Genomic DNA, 21794 nt, shown 5'->3' with positions numbered 1-21794 from the left:
CTCAAATTTTACACCAAAGGTATCTATACTTAAACATAATTAAAGCCAACAAATTGTTTTCAAATATTCTAATGCTGCACATACCAATCAAGTTATTAACCAGAATATTAAGTGCTAACACTTTCACAATGTCACAATGTTATAGATTTGAGTACTACTCACAAAGTACACATATTCTAGTCCCTTTCATGTCATTGTTTCTGCAGTAAAACATTTCAAAGAAATGGCCTACCTGAGGAGAGTGACCTATTCTTTCAGATTTTTAAGACATTTTCAAGCGTTCAGATTAAGAAGTCAGGTAGTGTCTTAAAGGTTTTTTCCTTACCTATCGAGAGTTATGTGAAAGTGTTTCAAACTCTCAACGGAAGGTTCACTCAGAAAAAGACATGAGTGAAGAAAAACTGGAAACGTCATCTAAGTACTATAATCTCATTTTCTTATTTTAAGATGTCAATATAAAAACAGTATCAAGCAAAAAAAAGATCCGTCAGTTTGACATAAATAGGGTATATTCAATCTAGTATGCAATCATGTTAAAATTATACGTAACATAGCTCATTTGTAATCATTCTTACTTGCAGTCTGAAGGTCAGAAGACAATGTAGCTACATTCCAACTTTGGCCAATTAATTTCGAAAAACCAAAAACTTAGGTCAATCGAATTACAATATAACTGAAATACTATTTACTATTAATAGATGCAACTTTTAACATGGCTCACCAACTGGTTCAAAAGGCCACAAGCAGGAATTTCACACCTGCAAGAGAACACATGTGATAATCCTCATAAAATAATATTATGAATATTCATGTGATTTGGGAAGTGACTCAAGTTAAATGCCAAACGTGAGTTACTTGGACTTTGCTATCACCCTAAAATGATTTTATGTTGCTTTATGTTAACATGAAAAGCACTTAAACTGATCAGATCTTTAATAAAATTTACTATAATAAAATTAAAAAAAAATTTAACCTACAAATATCTTTCACTTATGAACTTCATAGATCTCTGAAAAGCTATGGGTGCAAAACATGTAAAGATAAATAACGCAAAAAAATTATATATATAAAATTCTGTTCTTGAAATGAGTCAAAATATATATATAATATCATATATGCACAAATATACACACATAATTATATGTGTTTCTACACAAAAAAATGAATTTTAAAAGGCCCAAAAATGTGAAAGTGAAATGAGACATACCTTCCTATAATGTTTTACATTTTATAGAGAATATAATCACATGTTAATTGTGTAATTAATAATTAAGAAAGAAAAACTTTTAAAAATAAAACCTTACTTTTCTATATAGTTACTTTATAATCTTATAGATGTCTTTTCACTAAAAAGAAAATTCTGGCCCAATAATATATTCATACTTAAGAATATATCAACTCTGGGCGCCTGGGTGGCTCAGTGGGTTAAGCCGCTGCCTTCGGCTCAGGTCATGATCTCAGAGTCCTGCATTGAGTCCCGCATCAGGCTCTCTGCTCAGCGGGAAGCCTGCTTCCTTCTCTCTCTCTCTGCCTGCCTCTCTGTCTACTTGTGATTTCTCTCTGTCAAATAAATAAATAAAATCTTTAAAAAAAAATTAAAAAAAAAGAATATATCAACTCCTTTCTAAATATTTGCTTTCTGCTTTAAAAAATTATCTTATGAGGGGTGCCTGGGTGGCTCAGTGGGTTAAAACCTCAGCCTTCGGCTCTGGTCATGGTCTCAGGGTCCTGGGATGGAGCCCCGATCAGGCTCTCTGCTTGGCAGGGAGCCTGCTTCCTCCCTCTCTCTCTGCCTGCCTCTCTGCCTACTTGTGATCTCTCTCTGTCAAATAAATAAATAAAACTTAAAAAAAAATTATCTTAGGAAATACTCCTCATCCTCTAATCTCTCAATAAATCTATTTTGCCACTCAAAAAGAAAGTAAGGAAATCTTAGAAAGCCCAGCAGAATGTACTTTCCTTCTGTATTTTTAGCACTACCTCACTTTTTTAAAGCACTTTTACACTGGAATTACTAGATCCCTTCATTTTCTACTGGCTGAATAGCAGAAGGCCTTGCCCTAAAACATGAAAGATGTGCCCTGGGGTGCCTGGGTGGCTCAGTTGGTTAAGCATCTGCCTTCTGCTCTGGTCAAGCACTGCATCAGGCTCCAAGCCCAGTTCAGAGTCTGCTTCTCCTTCTCCCTTTACTCCTTCCCCCACCTCCCCTCACCCTACTCGTGCACTCCCTCTCAAATAAATTAAATCTTAAAAAAAGAAAGAAAGAAAGAATAAAAGATGGGCCCTAACATTCTTAATGTCTTTACTGATAATACCTTCCTTTTTTATTTCGGACTCTGAACATACAGTATTCATTTAAAAGGAGTACATGGTAAAAGATCTCAATCATACTTCGTATTCATAACAGTTTTACAGAGTTTAAAAGTCAGGGCTGTGAAAACATGTTTTCAAGTGGGAACAGAGACACAAAGTTATAAATTTGCTGTTACTAATAAAAGAAAATCATGCCCACCTTGAAAATGACAACTGCAGGGAAGAGGAGAGCAAAGTCAGACAAATGGGGAGGAGAGAACACACACAGAAACGGGGAAAAGAAAGCAGAAAGGGAGAGGCAGAAACAGGTTCCATACATGAGGAGATACATATTTTGAGGGTGGAAAGGATCAGAAGAACAAAGACTTCACTATCTACCACACCTCCCAGAAAACAAACAACCATGGAAAAGGCACCAAAACAGACACTAGTACCTACAAATCGCTGGAGAGTTAAAAAATAAAAGTAGCAGGTAGGAGATTATCAGCATCTATAAAAGGCCAGACAAAGGACTACAGAGGAGAGCAACTCCACTCCTTCTTCCCACATGAAAATAAGAGTTGTTCTTTCCCTGACCCCTCACCAAACTTTCACACAATATATATATGAAAAAGAGAGAATGTGACCTCTTAGCTTTCCAAAATAAAATAGCTAATTAAAAGCATACAGCATATAAGTAAACAGATAATTATCCAATCAGTAATTTACTTAGAGGCTTGTCGCAGAATGTTAGTTTACATAAAAATATAAAAGTATGCACATGCATATTTAACATAAACTATCATAAAGAATACAAACCTTCAATAGCAAGACCACTGTTTTGCCTCTAGAGGGCGAACTTGGTCTTCTGGAAAACTCTAGACAAGAGAAGTTACTTTCAGACTTTACCAAAAAAAGTTAAAATTAAGATGTCGAGATAGCAAAAATTCCCAAACTTTTTTGGTGAACAGTGCCCTTGGTGTACCATTAATTTTTTCATGGCTCCCCCTAAACCAGTAGAAATACCAAAGTATTGTTTAATAAGTAGTTTTGCCCAACAGTTTAATAAGGATTTATGCCCTAACACTTAGTAGTCATTGGAAAAAAACAATACACATAAATTGTAGGGGAAAAGGTTTTCATTCTTAAATAACCACAATTACTAATTAGGCATATATGCTTATCGTGCACTGTATAATTTGACAAATCTCGAAATCAGATTGGACACAATCACGCTCATTTCCCATTGAACACTGATCTTTTGCACAGTATCTGATTTTCATCACAGAAACCTCAGAAAACCAGATTAACAAAGATATGGTGCCACAGGAAAAAAACATTGTCACTTAATGTCAAAACTGTGTATAATCTCAAGCTAACAGTCTGCATTGTATCTACCAGACATGGAGTATCACTGAGGCAGCCTCTGTTCCCCCGTGTGTAGGCTGCAGCACATGGAATACCCAGGCCCACAGGTTGGAAAACACAACACTGCAGTTTCAAGTCCCAGCATCTATATAAACTAGACAGTGTTTTAATTGTAGATAAAATTAACTAAAACATATGTTTTTAAAGATTTATAAATTTTCTTGTATTACCTGGGAAATGAGTTTTTCTTTAAGCAATAAAAGGAATACTATTAAATCCTTAATGGAAGATGTTTTCTCTAATTGGAATGGTGGTTATTGTCTTAATGTGATTATTTTTATATACAATGATTGTGTTGAATCTGAAAAACTACAATTGGGAAGGAGAGAAATAGAAAATGTATTACATACATATCTCCTTCTGAGAAACAATTTCTCAGAACTCAGAAATGCCTGCAAACTCATCCAGTCTCACCAATTTCCTGGTACTGATAGAGCCCAATTTTAGGAGTCAAGTAAGATCTGAAATTCTTAAGAGCTTCAGAATATGGACATTAATACAGATATTAGAAGAACTGACTCCAAAATTACTAGAAACAGATTATATATCCACCTATTTCGCAAAGTCCTTGGTTAAGGCAGAACACTAGAAAAGTGACCAAAGAAGGTGTTCAAACTCAAAATTTACGCAGTTTTTGCTTTCTACTGTTTCACCGATTAGTAACTCCTTGCATCCATAATATCTGTGCCACTGGCAAACACTACCATATTCAATTACAAGTCAATGTACATGGTAAGACTGCTTAGCTAAGAAGAAAAACAAAAGAACCAAAAAGCTCTTCAAGGAGTAACTAGGAAAAAAATCCAATGTTCCATTACTTTAGAGAATTCTCACAACCAAAAATGATAATTGAAAATATGTGTGTGTGTTTTAAAAAAAAATTTAAGGTTACTATAAGTATCTAATAATCCCCAAATTTTATATATAGAAAAAGGACAAATGAAAGTGGAATATGATTCATTATCAAGAAAAAAATATTTGAAAAGCTAAGACAAACCATGTGGCTAAATTAATACTTACCTGTTGAATGATTTTAGAAGTTTTCTGAAGATTCTCTCTGGGAGGGACTTTACCAAATAATTTCCAGCCAGGAGCACTATGGACAACTGATTTGAGTTCCTTAGTCCTTTTTGGAAAAAGGTTTCTGAAACACAGAAAAGTTACATGAATTGTGTTTTTGGTAACCAGAACACTATTTAATAATTTTTAAAGTATGCTTGTACCCAAGACAAATACAAATACTTTTAAATTAAATTCTATCTTTTTAATTTGTAAGTACTCTCTATATCCAACACAGAACTTTAACTCACAATCCTGAGGTCAATAAATAGCGTGGGAAGAAAGTATCTTTTGGGGAACCTGGGTGACTCAATCAGTTGAACATCTGACTCTTGGTTTCACCTCAGGTTCTAATCTCAAGGGTCATGGCCAAGCCCCACATTGGGCTCCTTGCTCAATGTGAACTCTACTTGGGATTCTCTCTCCCTCTCCCTCTACTTGTCCTGCTCTTGATCTCTCTCTAAAATAAATAAATAAATCTTTAAAATATTTTTTTAAAGGAAAAAAAGAAAGTATTTCTCACAAAGCTAAAGGAAACCTGCACAATAATCAAAGATTTTTTTTTTTAAAAGACTGTTTATTCATTTGAGAGAGGGAGAGAGAGCTAGAAAGCACATGAGAACACAAGCAAGGGGGAAGGTCAGAGCAGGGAGCTGAGCAGGGAGCCCAACACAGGGTTCCATCCAGGACCCTGGGACCATAACTTTAGTTGAAACCAGTTGCTTAACTGATCAAACCACCCAGATGCCCCCAAGGACCAAGGATTTTACTTTATCTCTAGGCCCTTACCAACCAAATAAAGTATCTATAGCAGATATAAGCAGGAATGATACTCAGAATATGTATCTACCAATAAAGCATGATAAAGGCACTCTCAGAAAAGTCCAGATGAATCCAACCAAATAGGAACCCTTCTTATAAGCTGTGATATGTGAGTATTATGAAAATTTTTAATTTACACATTGTTACAAATTATTTGAAGTCCTAAATAACTTGGTTTATCTACATTCAAAATATCATGTATCTGTTCTTAAAAGTACATTATTGTGATAAAAAAGGAGTTATGGTTTTTTTTAATTAAAAAAAATTTTTTTTAAAGATTTTATTTATTTATTAGACAGAGAGAGAAATCACAAGCAGGCAGAGAGGCAGGCAGAGAGAGAGAATGGGGGAAGCAGGCTCCCTGCTGAGCAGAGAGCCCGATGCGGGACTCGATCCCAGGACTCTGAGATCATGACCTGAGCCGAAGGCAGCGGCTTAACCCACTGAGCCACCCAGGCGCCCCACGAGTTATGTTTTTAAAGCATAATGTTAAAGCCATTCTTTGAGTTTAGGAAGGGATCAATGGACTCCTACAAAAGAATGTGGGCTAATTCATAATAAATCAAAGGGACACTCCCATTTTCTTGGGTGTGCAATGGAAGTGAACTGATGACAATATAAGTTCTACTTGGGATACTCTAGAAGTTTCATCTCAGAGATTATATATAGCGACTCAATTCTCTACTTAATACGATCTGTAGGTTGGAGGTTTTTAATGATTATACTGAGGACTGGTAGATTTACAACATACAATTTCAAGCTTCAAACAAGGGCCTATTAATTTAAATAATATTTGACATCTTGTGTGTAATAATAGAATTTCTATGAGCATTTCTCCTTTGAAATGAACATGAAACTATTAAATTTTCTTAATAGAGGGCACTGAAAAAGACACTGAAGGAGAAAGGAACTCTCCTGTGGTTTTCAGCAGCTGCCAAGAAGGTAGTAGAACTCCACTCAGTCACGTGCCCAGGACATGTTCAGCGAGTTTTCAGCACTGGCAAACTCGGCCTGGAGATGGCTTCTACACCCCTCCTGATATGGAAACTAGTACCCCAAAGGCCTCCTGCTGGCAGTGAAATACCAATTCCCTCAATAAGCCCCACAAGGCTTGTCTATACTCCAAAGGTTTGCCATCCAGCCATGCTAAACACAGGAGAAAAATCTTTGTCACTATGGTTTATGCAAAAAATTACTGAAAATGACATCAAAGTCATGATTCATAAAGTAAAAATTTTTAATTTTTAATAATATTTTAGTTATTTGAGAGAAAGAGTGCATGTGTGCACAGGTAGGGGGAGAACAAAGGGAGAAGGAGAAGAAGAAGACATCATGCTCAGCAAGGAGCCTGATGTGGGGCTCGATCCTGGGATCCTAGGATCATGACCTGAGCTGAAGGCAGATGATTAACTGACTAAGCCACCCAGGCCCCCCTAAAATAAAAATTGAAAAATGGCCTTAGGGACATGTGGGTGACTTGGCTGGGCATCTGCCTCTGGCTCAGGTGATGATCCCAGCGTCCTGGGATCGAGTCCCGCACTGGGCTCCTTGCTCAGGGGGGAGCCTGCTTCTCCCTCTGCCTGCTATTCCCGCTGTTTTTGCTCTCTCTTTCTGACAAATACATAAAATCTTTAAAAAAAAACTGGCCTTACTCAAATTTAAAACAAATTTAAATCAAATTTGCAGTTCAAAAGCATCACTCATGCAAAATGGAAGAATATGAAGCTCTAGATGTCAGTTCCTTCCCCAAAGTAAAAACTGAGCTGAAAAGAGCACTTGTAATCAACCATTTCAGAACTCGAGAAACTTATCAAACATTTGTAACAAACAGGAAAGTACATGAAGGAAGAGGGTGCTGATCCTTCCTAAATCTATAACATGTATCAACAAACCACCTTCCTTCAATTCCTTAGTCGTTCCCTCCCAAAGAAGTGGCGATTAGGAGCTCATGTTTCTGAAGTGGTTGATGAATCAGGAAGGATAGCTGGGTTCATGTCTTTCTAAAATTTGGAGTTATGAATTTTGTTGGTCTGGTAGTGACCTGAGGTACCAGCACAGACACCTGTATCAGTTCAGTCATCTTGCAGCAATGGCTTCTACTGGTGGTGTCTACTGGAACATTAAAAAAGATAAAACTCTTGGGTGCCTGGGTGGCTCAGTTGGTTAAGCATCTGCCTTTGGCTCAGGTCATGATCCTGGGGTCCTGGGATCAAGTCCTGCATGAGGCTCCTTGCTCAGCTGGGAGCCTGCTTCTCTCTCTGCCTGTGGCTCCCTCCTGCTTGTGCTCTCTCTGACAAATAAATAAAATCTTTAAAAAAACCCAAAAAACTCTTGTCTCTCTTTTTGAGCCTGAAGTTTAAGGAAAAAAATCTTTTTCAGGCTACCAGCTGACTGCAGAAATAACAGAAACTTGTGACATCACACAAAAATTATATACTTCACCAAATATTTTGGTAAACATCACAAATGGATGACTCTAGCACTCAATAAGCAAAAATCACCAAACACTGAAGAGTTAACAGATTTACAGAATGCCACATCATAGTAATCAGAATGTCCATGTCTCAACAAAAAATTAAAATATACACAAAGAAAGAACAAAGTATGAACCATTCACAGGAACAAGATTTGACAAAAACATCCCTGAGGAAGTTCAGACGGTGGAACTACTACTCAAAGATGTTAAATTAACTGTCTCAAATATACCTAAATAAACTAAAGGAAACTACAGACAAAGAAATGGGGAGTGGAGAACGCATGAACAAAATAAGAATATCGGTAAAAGAAAAGTATTATAAAAAGGAGCCAAGCAAATTCTAGGGCTGAAAACTAGCATAACTAAAATGAAATTTTTTTTAAAAAAAGATTTTATTTGGGGACACCAGGGTGGCTCAGTCGGTTAAGTGTCTGCCTTCACTTAGGTCATGATCCCAGAGTCCTGGAATCAAGTCCCATATACGGTTCCTTGCTCAGTAGGGAACCTGTTTCTCTCTCTCCCTGCCGCTCTCCCTGTGCTCGCTCTCTCTGACAAATTAAGTAAATAAAACCTTAAAAAAAAAAAACAAGGATAAGGAAAATTTAGAAAACAGAGACGCAAATACCACAACAAGATTAACAACTGATTTTTCATCAGAATCATGGAGGCCAGAAGGTAGCAGGATAACATTATTTAATGGTCTAAAAGAAAAAAACGAATAATGTGATATGTGGCAAATCTATCATTCAAGAATGAAAGAGAAATGAAGACATTTCTAGATAAAAGCTGAAGGAGTTCATTACCAACAGACCTGAGCTATAAGAAATGCTAAAAGGAGCTTCTCAGGCTGAAATGAGAAGTAACCAAAGAGTAACTCAAAGCCATGAGAAGAAATAAATAACATCAGTAAAATTAACTATATAGGTAAACGTCAAAGCCATTATTATTGCACTTTTGGTTTGTAACCTTTTTTTCTATATGATTCAAAAGGCAAATGTATAAAACAATATTTATAAATATATGTTAATGGACACACAATGTACAAACATGTAATCTCTGACAACAATATAGGAGGGACAGAGATGATAATAAGAGACCCATTTTATTATTTTTTTTAGAGAGGGAAAGAGAGAGTAGAGGCAGGGAGGAGAAGGAAAAGAGGGAGAGAGAAAATCTTAAAACAGGCTTCATGCCTCATATGCGGCACTACGAGGGGCTCAATCTCACAACCCTGAGATCATGACCTAAGCTGAAATCAAGAGTTGGACACTTAAGTCTAAGTGTCTAACACCCAGGTGCCCCAAGAGACTTACGTTAGATAAAAAGATACAAAGAAGTTGAAAATAAGAGAATGGAAAATTTTATCGAAAATATATAAAAACCAAAAGAGAACTGGAGTGTCTGCACTTTTGTCAGGCAAAGTAGTCATTAAGTCAAAGAAGGTTACAAGACACAAAGACAACATTATATGTCGAAAAAAAGTTAATCCAGTATAGGATATAACCATTTTAAAACATATATGCACCTAACAAAAAAAGCCCTAAAATATGTGAAACAAAATTGACAATATTGAAGGGAGAAATAGACAGTTCTACAATAATAACTGGAGATAACAGCAGCCTACTCTCACTAATACATGGAACAAGCAGATCAAAAAGGAAAACACTAAAACACTGTAAGTCAATTACACCCAACAGACATACACAGCACACTCAACCCAAAAGTAAAAATACACATTCTCAAAGGCACAGAGGACATCTTCTAGAAAGAACTACATGTTAACCCACAAAACAAGTTTTGATAAGCTTAAAAAGATTGAAATCAGGGCGCCTGGGTGGCTCAGTGGGTTAAGCCGCTGCCTTCGGCTCGGGTCATGATCTCAGGGTCCTGGGATCGAGTCCCGCATCGGGCTCTCTGCTCAGCAGGGAGCCTGCTTCCTCCTCTCTCTCTGCCTGCCTCTCTGCCTACTTGTGATCTCTCTCTGTCAAATGAATGAATAAAATCTTAAAAAAAAAAAAGATTGAAATCATGCAAAGTACCTTTTTCAACCACAGTAAAATGAAACTAGAACTCAGTAACAGGAAAAAAATTGGAAAATTCACTAACATGCAGAAATTAAACAAAATAGTCTTAAATGACTAGTTGGTCAAAGAAAAAAAAAAATCACAAGGTTACTTAGAAAACACCTTCGGTGGGGGGGGGGAAGAAAAGAAAACACCCTGAGATGAATTTAAACACAACGTACCAAAACTCTTGAGATACAGCTAAGGGGGAAATTCATAGTTGTAACCGTTAAAAATGAACCATCTCTTATCAATTACTTAATGGCACACATGAAGAAACCAGAAAAAGAGCAAAGTAGGGCACCTCGGTGGCTCAGCTGGTTAAGTCACTGTCTTTGGCTCAGGTCATGATCCCGGGGTACCAGGATCGAGTCCCACATCAGGCTCCCAGCTCCATGGGGAGTCTCCATCTCCCTATGACTTTCTCCCTTCTCAGGCTCTCTCTCTCAAATAAATAAATAAATAATCTTTTTAAAAAAAGAGAGAAGTAAACCAAAAGCTGGCATAAGGAAAGAAAGAAAAAAAATTAGAGTGGGTATGAATGAAATAGAGAATAGAAAAATAGAGAAAAAAATTTAAAAGCTTAAATTATTTAAGAAGATTAAATAATTTATAAAGCTTAAATTATTTACAGAAGATCAACAAAATTGACAAACATTTAGCTAGATGACTAAAAAAAAGGAAGATTCAAATCACTAAAAGCAGAAATAAAAGAGGGACATTATTACCAATAAAAAGGAGAATGTGTGAATACCATAAACAGCTGTTCATAGTCTAGTGTTAGGAAAAGGCAAATCATAAATGACAATTAGGTACCAACCACACCCACTAAGGATGACTATTATTTATAAAACAACAACAACAACAAAATAACAAGTTTGCATGGATTTGGAAAACCTAGAACAGTGGGCATGTAAAATGGTGAAACAGCTTGGGAAACGTTGCTGGTAGGAATGTTAGGTGGTACAGCCACCTACTAATTTGGCAGTTTCTTTTATAAGTAAAACATAAAGTAACCATACAACCCAACAATTCCACTTCTAGATGTCTACCCAAGAGAAATGAAAACATAGGTCTACATGAAGGCTTAAACAGAAATGTTCATAGCAGTATTTTTTTTAAAGATTTTATTTATTTATTTGACAGAGAGAGAGATCATAAGGAGGCAGAGAGGCAGGCAGAGATAGAGGGGGAAGCAGGCTCCCCGCTGAGCAGAACACCCAATGTGGGGTTTGATCCCAGGACCCTAAGATCATGACCTGAGCCGAAGGCAGAGGTTTAACCCACTGAGCCACCCAGGCACCCCTGTTCATATAGCAGTATTATTCATAATAGCCAAAATGTAAAGACAAGCTAAATATCCAGCAACTACTGAATGTATAAAAAATATATATATTCATGCAATGAAATCCTATTCAGCAGTAAAAAGGAATGAGGCAATTGATATATGCTACAACATGGATGAACTCAAAATATGCCCAATGAAAGAAGTCAGATGTGTAAGACCACATGTGTAATTCTGTTTATATGAACTGTTCAAAAAAGGCTACTCCTGGGGGTGGAATTGAGTATTGACTACAAATGGGTACAAATGATCTACGGTGTGGCAGAAATGCTCTGCAACTAGATTTCAGTAATGGCTGTATAGCTAAATAAATTTAATATCATTGAATTGTGCCTTTAAAATGGATGACTTTTATAGAATGTTAACCATACCTCAATTAAGCTGTTAATTAAAAGAGATTATTTAAACTAACAATCAAATATGAAGGCTGACACTGCCAAAAGTTGGTCTTTCATCAAGTTTAGTAAAATAGATAAAACTTCCAGTGGGATTTATGCAAAAAATAGAAATAAATAAATTAGGAGTAAAGAGAAAAACATAAAATCAGATGCAACAAAAATTTTCAAGGGAAGAGAATTTATAAACAACTCCAAGCCAATAATTTAGAGTACTTCTCAAGGGGTGTCTGAGTGTCTCAGTGGGTTAAGAATCTGCCTTTGGCTCAGGTCATGATCTCAGGGTCCTGGGATCTAGCCCTAAGTCAGGTTCTCTTTTCACCAGGGTGCCAAGCCTGCTTCTCCCTCTCCCTCTGCCTCTGCCTGCTGTTCTGCTTCCTTGTGTGTGTGCTCTCTCTGTCAAATAAATAAATAATAAACCTTAAAAAAAAGGATATTTCTCAAAATAAACAGAACTTTGTAAAAATACAATTTATCAAAAGACTTGTAAGAAATATAAAATATCAACAGTCCAAAAAATCATTTTAAAAACTGAAATAAGAGTTAAAATTTCTCCCCCAGAAAGTCAGGCATGTTAGTTTTGTTTCTTTTTAAGATCTTATTTATTTATTTGACAGAGAGAGAGTGAGCGCAAGAAGGGGGAGCAGCAGGCAGAGGGAGGGGAACAAGTAGGCTTCCTGCTGAGCGTGGAGCCTAATGCAGGGTTCGATTTCAGGACCCTGGGATCATGACCTGAGCCAAAGGCAGATGCTTAATGACTGAGCCACCCAGCCGCCCCATGGCATGTCAGTTTTACATGAGAGTTCTACCAAATTTTTCGGGATCCAGATTGCACCAATATTGTATAAACTATTCTATAATCCTTAATCATAGATGTAAGGCCAATATGAACTCAGTAACAAAACTGGGCATAGGGGAGCCTGGGTGGCTCAGTGGGTTAAAGCCTTTGCCTTTGGCTCAGGTCATGATCCCAGGGTCCTGGGATCGAGCCCCGCTTCGGGCTCTCTGCTCAGCAGGGAGCCTGCTTCCTCCTCTCTCTCTCTGCCTGCCTCTCTGCCTACTTGTGATCTCTGTCTGTCAAATAAATAAATAAAATCTTTAAAAAAAACCTGGACATAAACAGCTTAAGAGAGTAAAATTACAGATCGATCAATCTAACTTATGAACACAGAAGAAATATACTAAATATTAGCAAACTAAATATAATCTGTAAAGATAGATGAATACATTGTGACTAGGTTAGATTTGTCTCAGGAATGCAAAGGTAGTCAAACATTATAAGATCTTAAATGTTATTCAATATAGTAATAAAAAAAAAGGAAAAAAACTATGATAATCTCAAGGCTGAAAAAAAGATAATGAAAAACATTCCACTCAGGATAGAAACTACAAAAGATGACTCAAAGAGAACTTCCTTAAGGACACCTACCAAAAACCTACAGTAAATGTCATTATTTTTTAAGATTTATTTATTTATTTGATAGATAGAGAGAGAAAGGAGGGGCAGAGGGAGAGGGAGAGAATCTCAAGCAGACTCCCCACTGAGCATACAGCCTGACACAGGGCTCAATGCCACAGCCCTGAGATCATGACCTGAGCTGAAAGCAAGAGTTGGACACTAACCGAGCCATCCAGCTGCCCCAGTAAATGTTGTTCTTAATAAAATGTCAGAAACATAGTCTTTTAAAATCAGGAACAAGACAAGGATGCCACTATTGTCACTTCTATTCAACTTTGTACTGAAGGTCTTGGTGCTATCAGGTAAGAAAGAGAAATAAAAGGCAGAAGGATTAGAAAGGAAGGACAGTGCTCGCTTCGGCAGCACATATAGAAAGGAAGGACAAAAGCCATTATGCATAGACAATATGAAAATATGTATTTAAAAACTCCATAATAGGGGTACCTGGGTGGCTCATTGGGTTAAAGCCTCTGCCTTCTGCTTAGGTCATGATCCCAGGGTCCTGGAATCGAGCTTCACAACGGGCTCTCTGCTCAACAGGGAGCCTGCATCCCCCCCCTCCTCTGCCTGCCTCTCTGCCTACTTGTGATCTCCGTCTGTCAAATAAATAAAATATTTTAAAGAAAAAAAAAAAAGTAAAGCTGAGTCCCCCTACCAAAGATAACCAAATTTACTACAACCAGTTTTTTGTTTTTTGGGTTTTTTTAGGATTTTATTTATTTATTTGAGAGAGAGAGAGAGAGAGCACTACCAGGCAGAGAGGCAGCGGGAAAAGAAGTAGGCTCCCCGCAGAGCACAGAACCCAAAGCTGAGCCCGATACCAGGACCTGGAGATCATAATCCAAGCTGAAGTCAAATGCTTAACCAACGGAGCCACCCAGGCGCCCCCAAAACCACTGTTTTTAAGACAGCATGGTAATGGCCCAGGGATGAAAAAACTGATCATTAGAGAAACAATGCACAACTTAGAAGCACACAAAAGCATAAATGGAAACAGAGGTGGCACTGCAATCAATGACAACAGACAGATCATTTAAAAAGTGACGCTAGGGGGCTCCTGGGTCTCTCAGTTGGTTGAGTGTCCAACTCTTGACCTCAGCTCAGGTTTTGATCTCAGGTCTTGAGTTTGAGCCCTGCACTGGGCTCCACAATGGGCACAAATCTAACTTTTTTTTTTTTTTTAAGTATAAAAAAAAAATGATGCTGGGACCTTTGGCTATCAATGCAGGGGAAATGAAACTGTATCCCTACCATATGTAACAGTCAGCTCCCAGTGGATTAAATAGTTAGATCTGAATAGTAAACTTCCAAAGTTTTAGAAGGAAATACAAGAGAATTTTTAAATAAGTTCACAGCAGTGAAGAATCTAAAAACAATACCTAGAAGCACTATCATTTTTTAAGCTTAATTAAATCACAACATTAAAATTAACTACTAGTTTACAAGGGGCAGTATAGAAAAAGAAAGTAAAAAGACACAAATCTGGGGTGCCTGGGTGGTTCAGTCTGTTAAGTGACCACCTTCGGCTGGTTATGATCCCAGGGTCCTGGGATGGAGTACCATGCTGGCCTCCTATCTCAGCAGGGGGTCTCCTCCCTCTCCCTCTGCCCCTTCCCCCTGCTTATATGCACGCTCTCTCAAATAAATAAATAAAATCTTAAAAAACACACATACACAACTCTGGAACAGAAACTACAACACAAGTAAATGACAAAAGATTGGCATATAGAAATATAAAGAACTCCAACGATCATTTTCATAAGTGACAAACTGTCTGATAAAAACTATTAAAAAGTATTGCACAGGGGCGCCTGGGTGGCTCAGTCATTAAGTGTTTGCCTTCGGCTCGGGTCATGATCCCAGAGTCCTGGGATGGAGCCCTGCATCAGGCTTCCTGCTCCATGGGAAGCCTGCTTCTCCCTCTCCCACTCCTCCTGCTAGTGTCCCCTCTCTCACTGTCTGTCAAAAAATAAATAAAATCTTAAAAAAATATATTGCACAAAGAAGCCAAACAAATGTCAAATAAAGAAATCTATCAGAAGATATTTATCCTCATTCATAATTAGTGAGCCCACATACTAAAAGCAGAATAACATTTTATTTACACAGGATTGGCAAAAAACAAGAAATCTGATGACACCAGATTTGGAGGGAGAAGACAGCTGCTAGGAATTGACAATAGTGTGATCACACATCAGTTTCTAGCTCATGAAGCTGAACATTTGCATCCTGTGATTATACTTTTAGCCACATACTCTAGAGAAAATTCTGGACATGTGCATTAGAAGACACATTTAAGAACATTCAAGGAGGGGCGCATGGGTGGCTCAGTGGGTGAAGCCGCTGCCTTCGGCTCAGGTCATGATCTCAGGGTCCTGGGATCGAGTCCCGCATCGGGCTCTCTGCTCAGCAGGGAGCCTGCTTCCTCCTCTCTCTCTCTGCCTGCCTCTCTGCCTACTTGTGATCTCTCTGTCAAATAAATAAATAAAATCTTTTTTTTTTTTTTAAAGATTTTATTTATTTATTTGAGAGAGACAGTGAGAGAGAGCATGAGCGAGGAGAAGGTCAGAGAGCAAAGCAGACTCCCCATGGAGCTGGGAGCCTGATGTGGGACTCGATCCCGGGACTCCAGGATCACGCCCTGAGCCGAAGGCAGTCGTCCAACCAACTGCGCCACCCAGGCGTCCCAATAAATAAAATCTTTAAAAAAAAAAAAAGAACATTCAAGGAACACTATTCAGAAGAGCAAAAATCCTGAACAGTCTAATAATCCACTGGCAGAAGAATAGAAAACTTAAATTGTGGCATGTTACTGAATATAATATTGTTCCTCAATGAACACAAACCAAAGCCACAACCATCAATATGGATGAATCTTAAAAACAATGCTGAGGGGCGCCTGGATGGCTCAGTGGGTTAAGCCTCTGCCTTCAGCTCCGGCCTTGATCTCAGAGTCCTGGGATCGAGCCCCACATAGGGCTCTCTGCTCAGTGGGGAGCCTGTTTCCCCCCTCTTTCTGCCTGCCTCTCTGCCTACTTGTGATCTCTCTCTTTCTCTGTAAAATAAAAAAAATCTTTAAAAAAAATGCTGAGTTTTAAAAACAAACAAAAATGAAAGATGCAGAAGAGTACACACAGTATACCATTTTTACAAAGCTCTAAAATAATATAAAATAATAAGAAAAACATTCTGGCCAAAGTATTGCTTAAATCATTAAATGAATTGAGGTTAGCTGCTACCTCTTAGGGGTGGAAAGGATAGTATGACACTCATAGGTGTAATTTCAATAGTATTGATAATGTTCTATTTCTGAGACTGGGCAAAGGGTTCACCAATGTATACTATGCCTCATAATTCATGTATCTGTTACAGATTTTCTTCTGTATGTGTCCAAAAAATATTAGTTTTTATTGTTATGTAAACTTAACATCCCAACTGGAACTCCCTTATAACTGGAGAGCATGATATACATAAAGGATTGCATATTCTGAATCTACCACTGGGGAGCTATAAAGTTAGCCTTTTCCTACATAGTGATGGATATCCACTTTTGTCACAAGCTTAGGTATACTTATTTGAGCCAAAGTTGACAGACATTCCAGATTTTAAGTACTCCTCCTATGGTCAATTCACATCTCTATATCAATTTGTCTCAATTATCAAACTGAGGTTGTTACTGAGTCAGAAGACTTCATGCTAACAATTAGCTCTTGGCGGGGGAGGAGAAAGAAGTGTACAATGAACAATAAGTTTGATTTTTACAACTACCACCAATTCTAATCATTGACCAGAATCAGATCTTTCACTCAAATCTAAGAACCCCATAAATCCCTTGCCCCTCACAATGTATAAACAAGGTAGTTTTACGAAGGGAAAAAAAAAAATAGCATTTCATTCTCTATCTGAGAAGTATAGAATTATGTATATAATTAAAGCAGGCTAACACAAAATAGAAGAGGTTATGCAGGTTTTTCAAACACAGTGAAATATAGTTTCAAATAATGTGACCTGGCAGAGAATACAGACATAGAAGCACAAAGAGGAGACCACAAGCATAAGATGCAGTTATACCAAGTGAGAGTAATAATCACAGATCAGAAAAATCTCCAGGTTAAGAGCATTACAGAGAGCTCTTGGGCCGGGGGGGGGCGGTTATTGTAATCTACGATTTTTACCTATGATCAAGGTATTGTAATCACTACCAAATACATTCTCATATGAAAAATGAGCAGCTATACATAGTAATTCTGTGCATCGGGCCACCTGTAAGTTACAGAACTCTTTATAAACCACAGTCAAAATGCCAAATAAACATGCATCTTTTCACAAAGACCACTGAAAATTATCCTGCATCATAAAAGGCCTGTTAAGATGTGGGTTTACATCTGAAATTAATTTATGAGGGTATTTTAGACTTCCAAAATTAATGTCAAGGAATACTAACATCTTAAACCAAACAATACTAAGCCTTTCTATGGATGCAGTTTCTGAAGAATCTTGATATGACTGGAAAGGAAAAAAGCAAAATAAATGTATAACCTCCACAATAGAGAAAGTCTGGTTTCAACATTTTTATAGTATAATATCACAATGATAATAAGTTCAGCATAAAGTTTAAATTTTAATTAAATCATTAAAACAAGTCAAAACCAAATACCTTAAGCTTACATACCCAATAAACTTTGGTTACCTCAAGAAATTTCCATAAAAGAAGAAATTTCCATAAAAGAAATATGAGCCAACAGGTATCCAATTGCTAAAAAAGGCCACCAGATAATGTTTCACATTAATTTCTTATGCCACTAAGAAATTTTGGATTAGGTTTTCAAGTTATCCCCTGCCACAGAAACTGTATATAATGCAACTAAAAGGCATACATCTGCAACAAAAAGTAATTTTAAGATATTATTACAAATATATGAAGTTGTATTAAAATAATACAAATCAAATGGGTTCTACTAGTCAGTCTAGGAAGAGTACCACTCTATTAAGTCTTAATGGAAAACATAACAAAAAAGGTACATTAATAGTTCGAGGGGCGCCTGGGTGGCTCGGTGGGTTAAGCCGCTGCCTTCGGCTCGGGTCATGATCTCAGGGTCCTGGGATCGAGTCCCTCGTCAGGCTCTCTGCTCAGCGGGGAGCCTGCTTCCTCCTCTCTCTCTCTCTGCCTGCCTCTCTGCCTACTTGTGATCTCTCTCTGTCAAAAAAAAAAATAGTTCTAAAATATGTCATATGCTGTCATTCTTCCTATACCCCATCCCTCGTCCCCTAATACACTATCAGAGGACTGGTGAAATGAAGGTCTCAGTGCAAATAAATTCGTGGGACTAGATTCCTCCACACCACCTTTTCTTTTCTTTTTTTCCTCGCCACCTTTTCAAAGTGAACACACACACACATACAGTTCCCTTTTTCCTGTCCCCCTTAAATATCCCCTTTAAATTTCTTAAAGTCCACACTAAAGGTTCTTAGCAAAACCAACCAAACAGGTTCAAGCACCCATACACAAAAAAGAGGAGACAGTTCTTCCTCTCCAGATTTCAGAGGTAGAGCTTGACCGTATGAATGAGAATTATATGGCAGTGTTAGGAGGAAAAGGTCACTCCTGGCTTCTTCCTGCTCCCTTATTCATCTCCTCTACTGAGGGGTTAAGTTTTGGTAGACAAACATGCTGCCTAACAGCAGAGAAGATATAGTTTGCTCTGCTTCCCTAATAATACAAGGTTAGGCTTCCTCTGTACCCCTCTGTCTTCAACCCCCTAAAAAAAGACCTGCTATGCTAGTGACTAGCTAGGTATATATAGGGAAGTTTTAGAAGTCACACTGCAGCTAAAGGCATGTCTTTCAATCCAGATGTGATCAGCATAAAGTTGATGTTTTCAGGCCCCATTCGTCTGTGTCCTATTTTTTTTTCCTACTGATTCCAAACTCAGATGGGCTGATAAAAAAGTATTATTTACTGGTTCTCCCCAAACTCCGAAAGTCAAGTTTTTAGAAGTTGAAAGCATCTTATTACCTCAGATACACTGGAGATATTAAAAACCATTTTTCTAGTTTGAGTGTTTGGGGTTTTGTTTTTTTCCATTCTGTGACAACATCTTGTCTAGAGAATAGGAAATGGTAGTGGCAATCCATCTTCTCTCCACTAAGTTCATTCTCTATCCCCAATCAACACTGTGCTCACACATACAACTATCTACACACACAGAGACATAAACACACCATATTCCATTCTCTTCTCTAATCTGTGTCCGGTCTTTTTAGCAAAAAGAAATGAGAAAATCTATTGTACCAGCTAAGAAACAGCACTAGGTGAGAAGTAGCAGTTCAATGTTTCCACATCACTGAAAACACACACACAAAAAAGAAGCACACCAAGAAAAAAAATGATGTGGGGGTTAGAAGAGAAAAAAAAAAGGCCTAGTCCTTCTTCTCAGTGGCTTTTATAATAAAGGTTGGTGAATGATTCTTGCTTATTAGTACTAATATTTGCTTCACATATCTGTGTATCTGTGTCCGTTTCATTTTTCTAAGATTTCATTTCTTTTACCACACAAAAAGCATTACATATGATAAAACAATCAGACCACTTGCCTATTAACCATATTAAAGGATAAAGCTAACCAAAAAGGGGCAAAACTTACACCATGATTCCTAAAGTAGCAGAAACTCCAGGGCTTCAGTCTTCAAGAACTGGCAAACCCATAAACATGACAAAATCATGTAAATTCTGAGACAAAACCATGTAAATTCCATAGTTTCTCAGACTATGGAATTTGACACAGAAAACTGGAACTACCTAAATTTTCAGTCTTCTGTCAATAACGTCAACTCCGGGAGGGGTGCGGGGGAAGAAATCATTCTTTTTGCCTAACATTTATACCTATATGATTATTTTAATTTTTTAGATTAAATTCTAATCATCACTGAAATACATAAAAAGGGGTTAGAATGCTTTTCCAAACAGTTAAGAATCCAACTTCAATCAAAAGTAAAATCAGTTAAAAAACAAAACAAAACTAGAAATCATGACCTGATCTTAGAACTCCATCTCAGTAGAAACTGGACTGCTGAAAACACATGAACTTCCTGGACTTTGTACTTAAGTTTCCCTGAAGCATAATAGAAAGCCAAAAAGAAAACATTATCTAGTGATCATGGAATGCCACAGTTGACTACATAATTAATTCAAAGAAGTAGAAGTACTGTCTCTTTAAAATTCAGTACTTTGGCTACCCTTGAGTATTTTGGATTAAAGATCTGGCATGAAGATTACTTACATTCTTTCCAAACCTCAATCATTTTTCACTTGAAAAAGACTTTCAGCTGACTATACGCAAAAAAAGTACTTTTTCTGCCAGATAACTAAGGCTTTTTTTAATTCCAAGAATTTTCTTTTTTAGGCTGTTTCTGTATCTCTTTATTGTTATTGTAAAAATTGTTAAAAATTAAAAAATATGCAATTTTTATTTAATATACACTGCTAAATTAACCTATGTATTCTCAGAGATCGGAACTATCTAAAAAAGGACAGAATTCATATCATTTACTCTGTCAAGAAAAAACAACCCACGATTTCAAGGCTGAAAGTAGAGGTTATACAGAGGACATGGGGAGATGGAGGAGAAGTGAGTTGGGAGAAATTGGAGGAGGAGAGGAACCATGAGAGTCTGGACTCAGAAACAAACTGAGGGTTTTGGAGGGGAGGGAGGAGGGAGGTTGCGTGAGCCTGGTGGTGGGTATTATGGAGGGCACGGATTGCATGGAGCACTGGGTGTGGTACATAAACAATGAATTCTGGAACCCTGAAAAGAAATTTAAAAAAATAAATAAAAATTTTTTAAAAAGAAAGTGAAGGTTATAACTTTGGGGGGTTATTGTTAAACATTTTAGAGTTGCCAGGAACTACAAAGGGTAACCAGGTCAAAGGTTCTTCATCATGAATCAATGAACCTACATGAATGAGCTAAAGGAGGTCCACAGGCCTCCTCAAACTACATGCAAATTTGAAGTAAATGATGTGCTTACAGAAATTTTGGGGGGGCAGTTGTCTATAGCTTCCATCAAATTCTCAAAGTATTCAATGTGTACCTGCCACCACATCGGGAAAACCTATACTTGCCAAAGTCACATCACTAGAGACCTGAGTCAGGTCTCTTGAACAGCTAGCTCCTCTTCTTTCTAACCACACTTAATTTGTTCATGTCCTTCACAAAACGATTAACATGTCAGAGCTTTTTAACTATTCCTATTCCCTCTCATTCTACATATTGCCAAAATGCTTTTTAAAAATACACATTATTTTTTTCTTCCTCCTATGTTCATGTCAATAAGTCACCTTATGGTATATCTTATTTCTTGTTTTAAGCAAATATTTATTTTTATTAAGTAATCTGTACACCCAACATGGGGCTCAAACACATGACCCCAAGATCAAGAGTGGCATGCTCTACCA

General features: G+C 37.4%; 1 protein-coding gene across 5 annotated transcripts in view; it reads right to left on the bottom strand.

Moving 5' to 3' along the window:
* The window catches only part of TBC1D12 (TBC1 domain family member 12), a 98561-nt gene that overhangs the window by 52715 nt on the left and 24052 nt on the right, over positions 1 to 21794 (bottom strand). For 2 of the 5 annotated variants that reach the window (XM_044240142.1, XM_044240139.1), the window contains exons 2-3: positions 4741 to 4864; positions 722 to 758 (exon numbers count right to left, since the gene is read on the bottom strand). Coding sequence is in view for 3 of the 5 variants with exons in the window: in XM_044240139.1 (XP_044096074.1) it covers positions 722 to 758; positions 4741 to 4864 (161 nt within the window). In the remaining 2 variants the exon portion in view is untranslated. Of the gene's footprint in view, positions 1 to 721; positions 759 to 3111; positions 3157 to 4740; positions 4865 to 19983; positions 19991 to 21794 lie in introns of those variants that run through there. The other 3 variants (XM_044240140.1, XM_044240138.1, XM_044240143.1) reach the window with 3 other exon arrangements.

Source organism: Neovison vison, chromosome 2, assembly GCF_020171115.1.
Source record: "Neovison vison isolate M4711 chromosome 2, ASM_NN_V1, whole genome shotgun sequence".
Taxonomy (NCBI): Eukaryota; Metazoa; Chordata; class Mammalia; order Carnivora; family Mustelidae; genus Neogale; species Neogale vison.
This window is presented reverse-complemented; position numbering and strand designations above follow the sequence as displayed.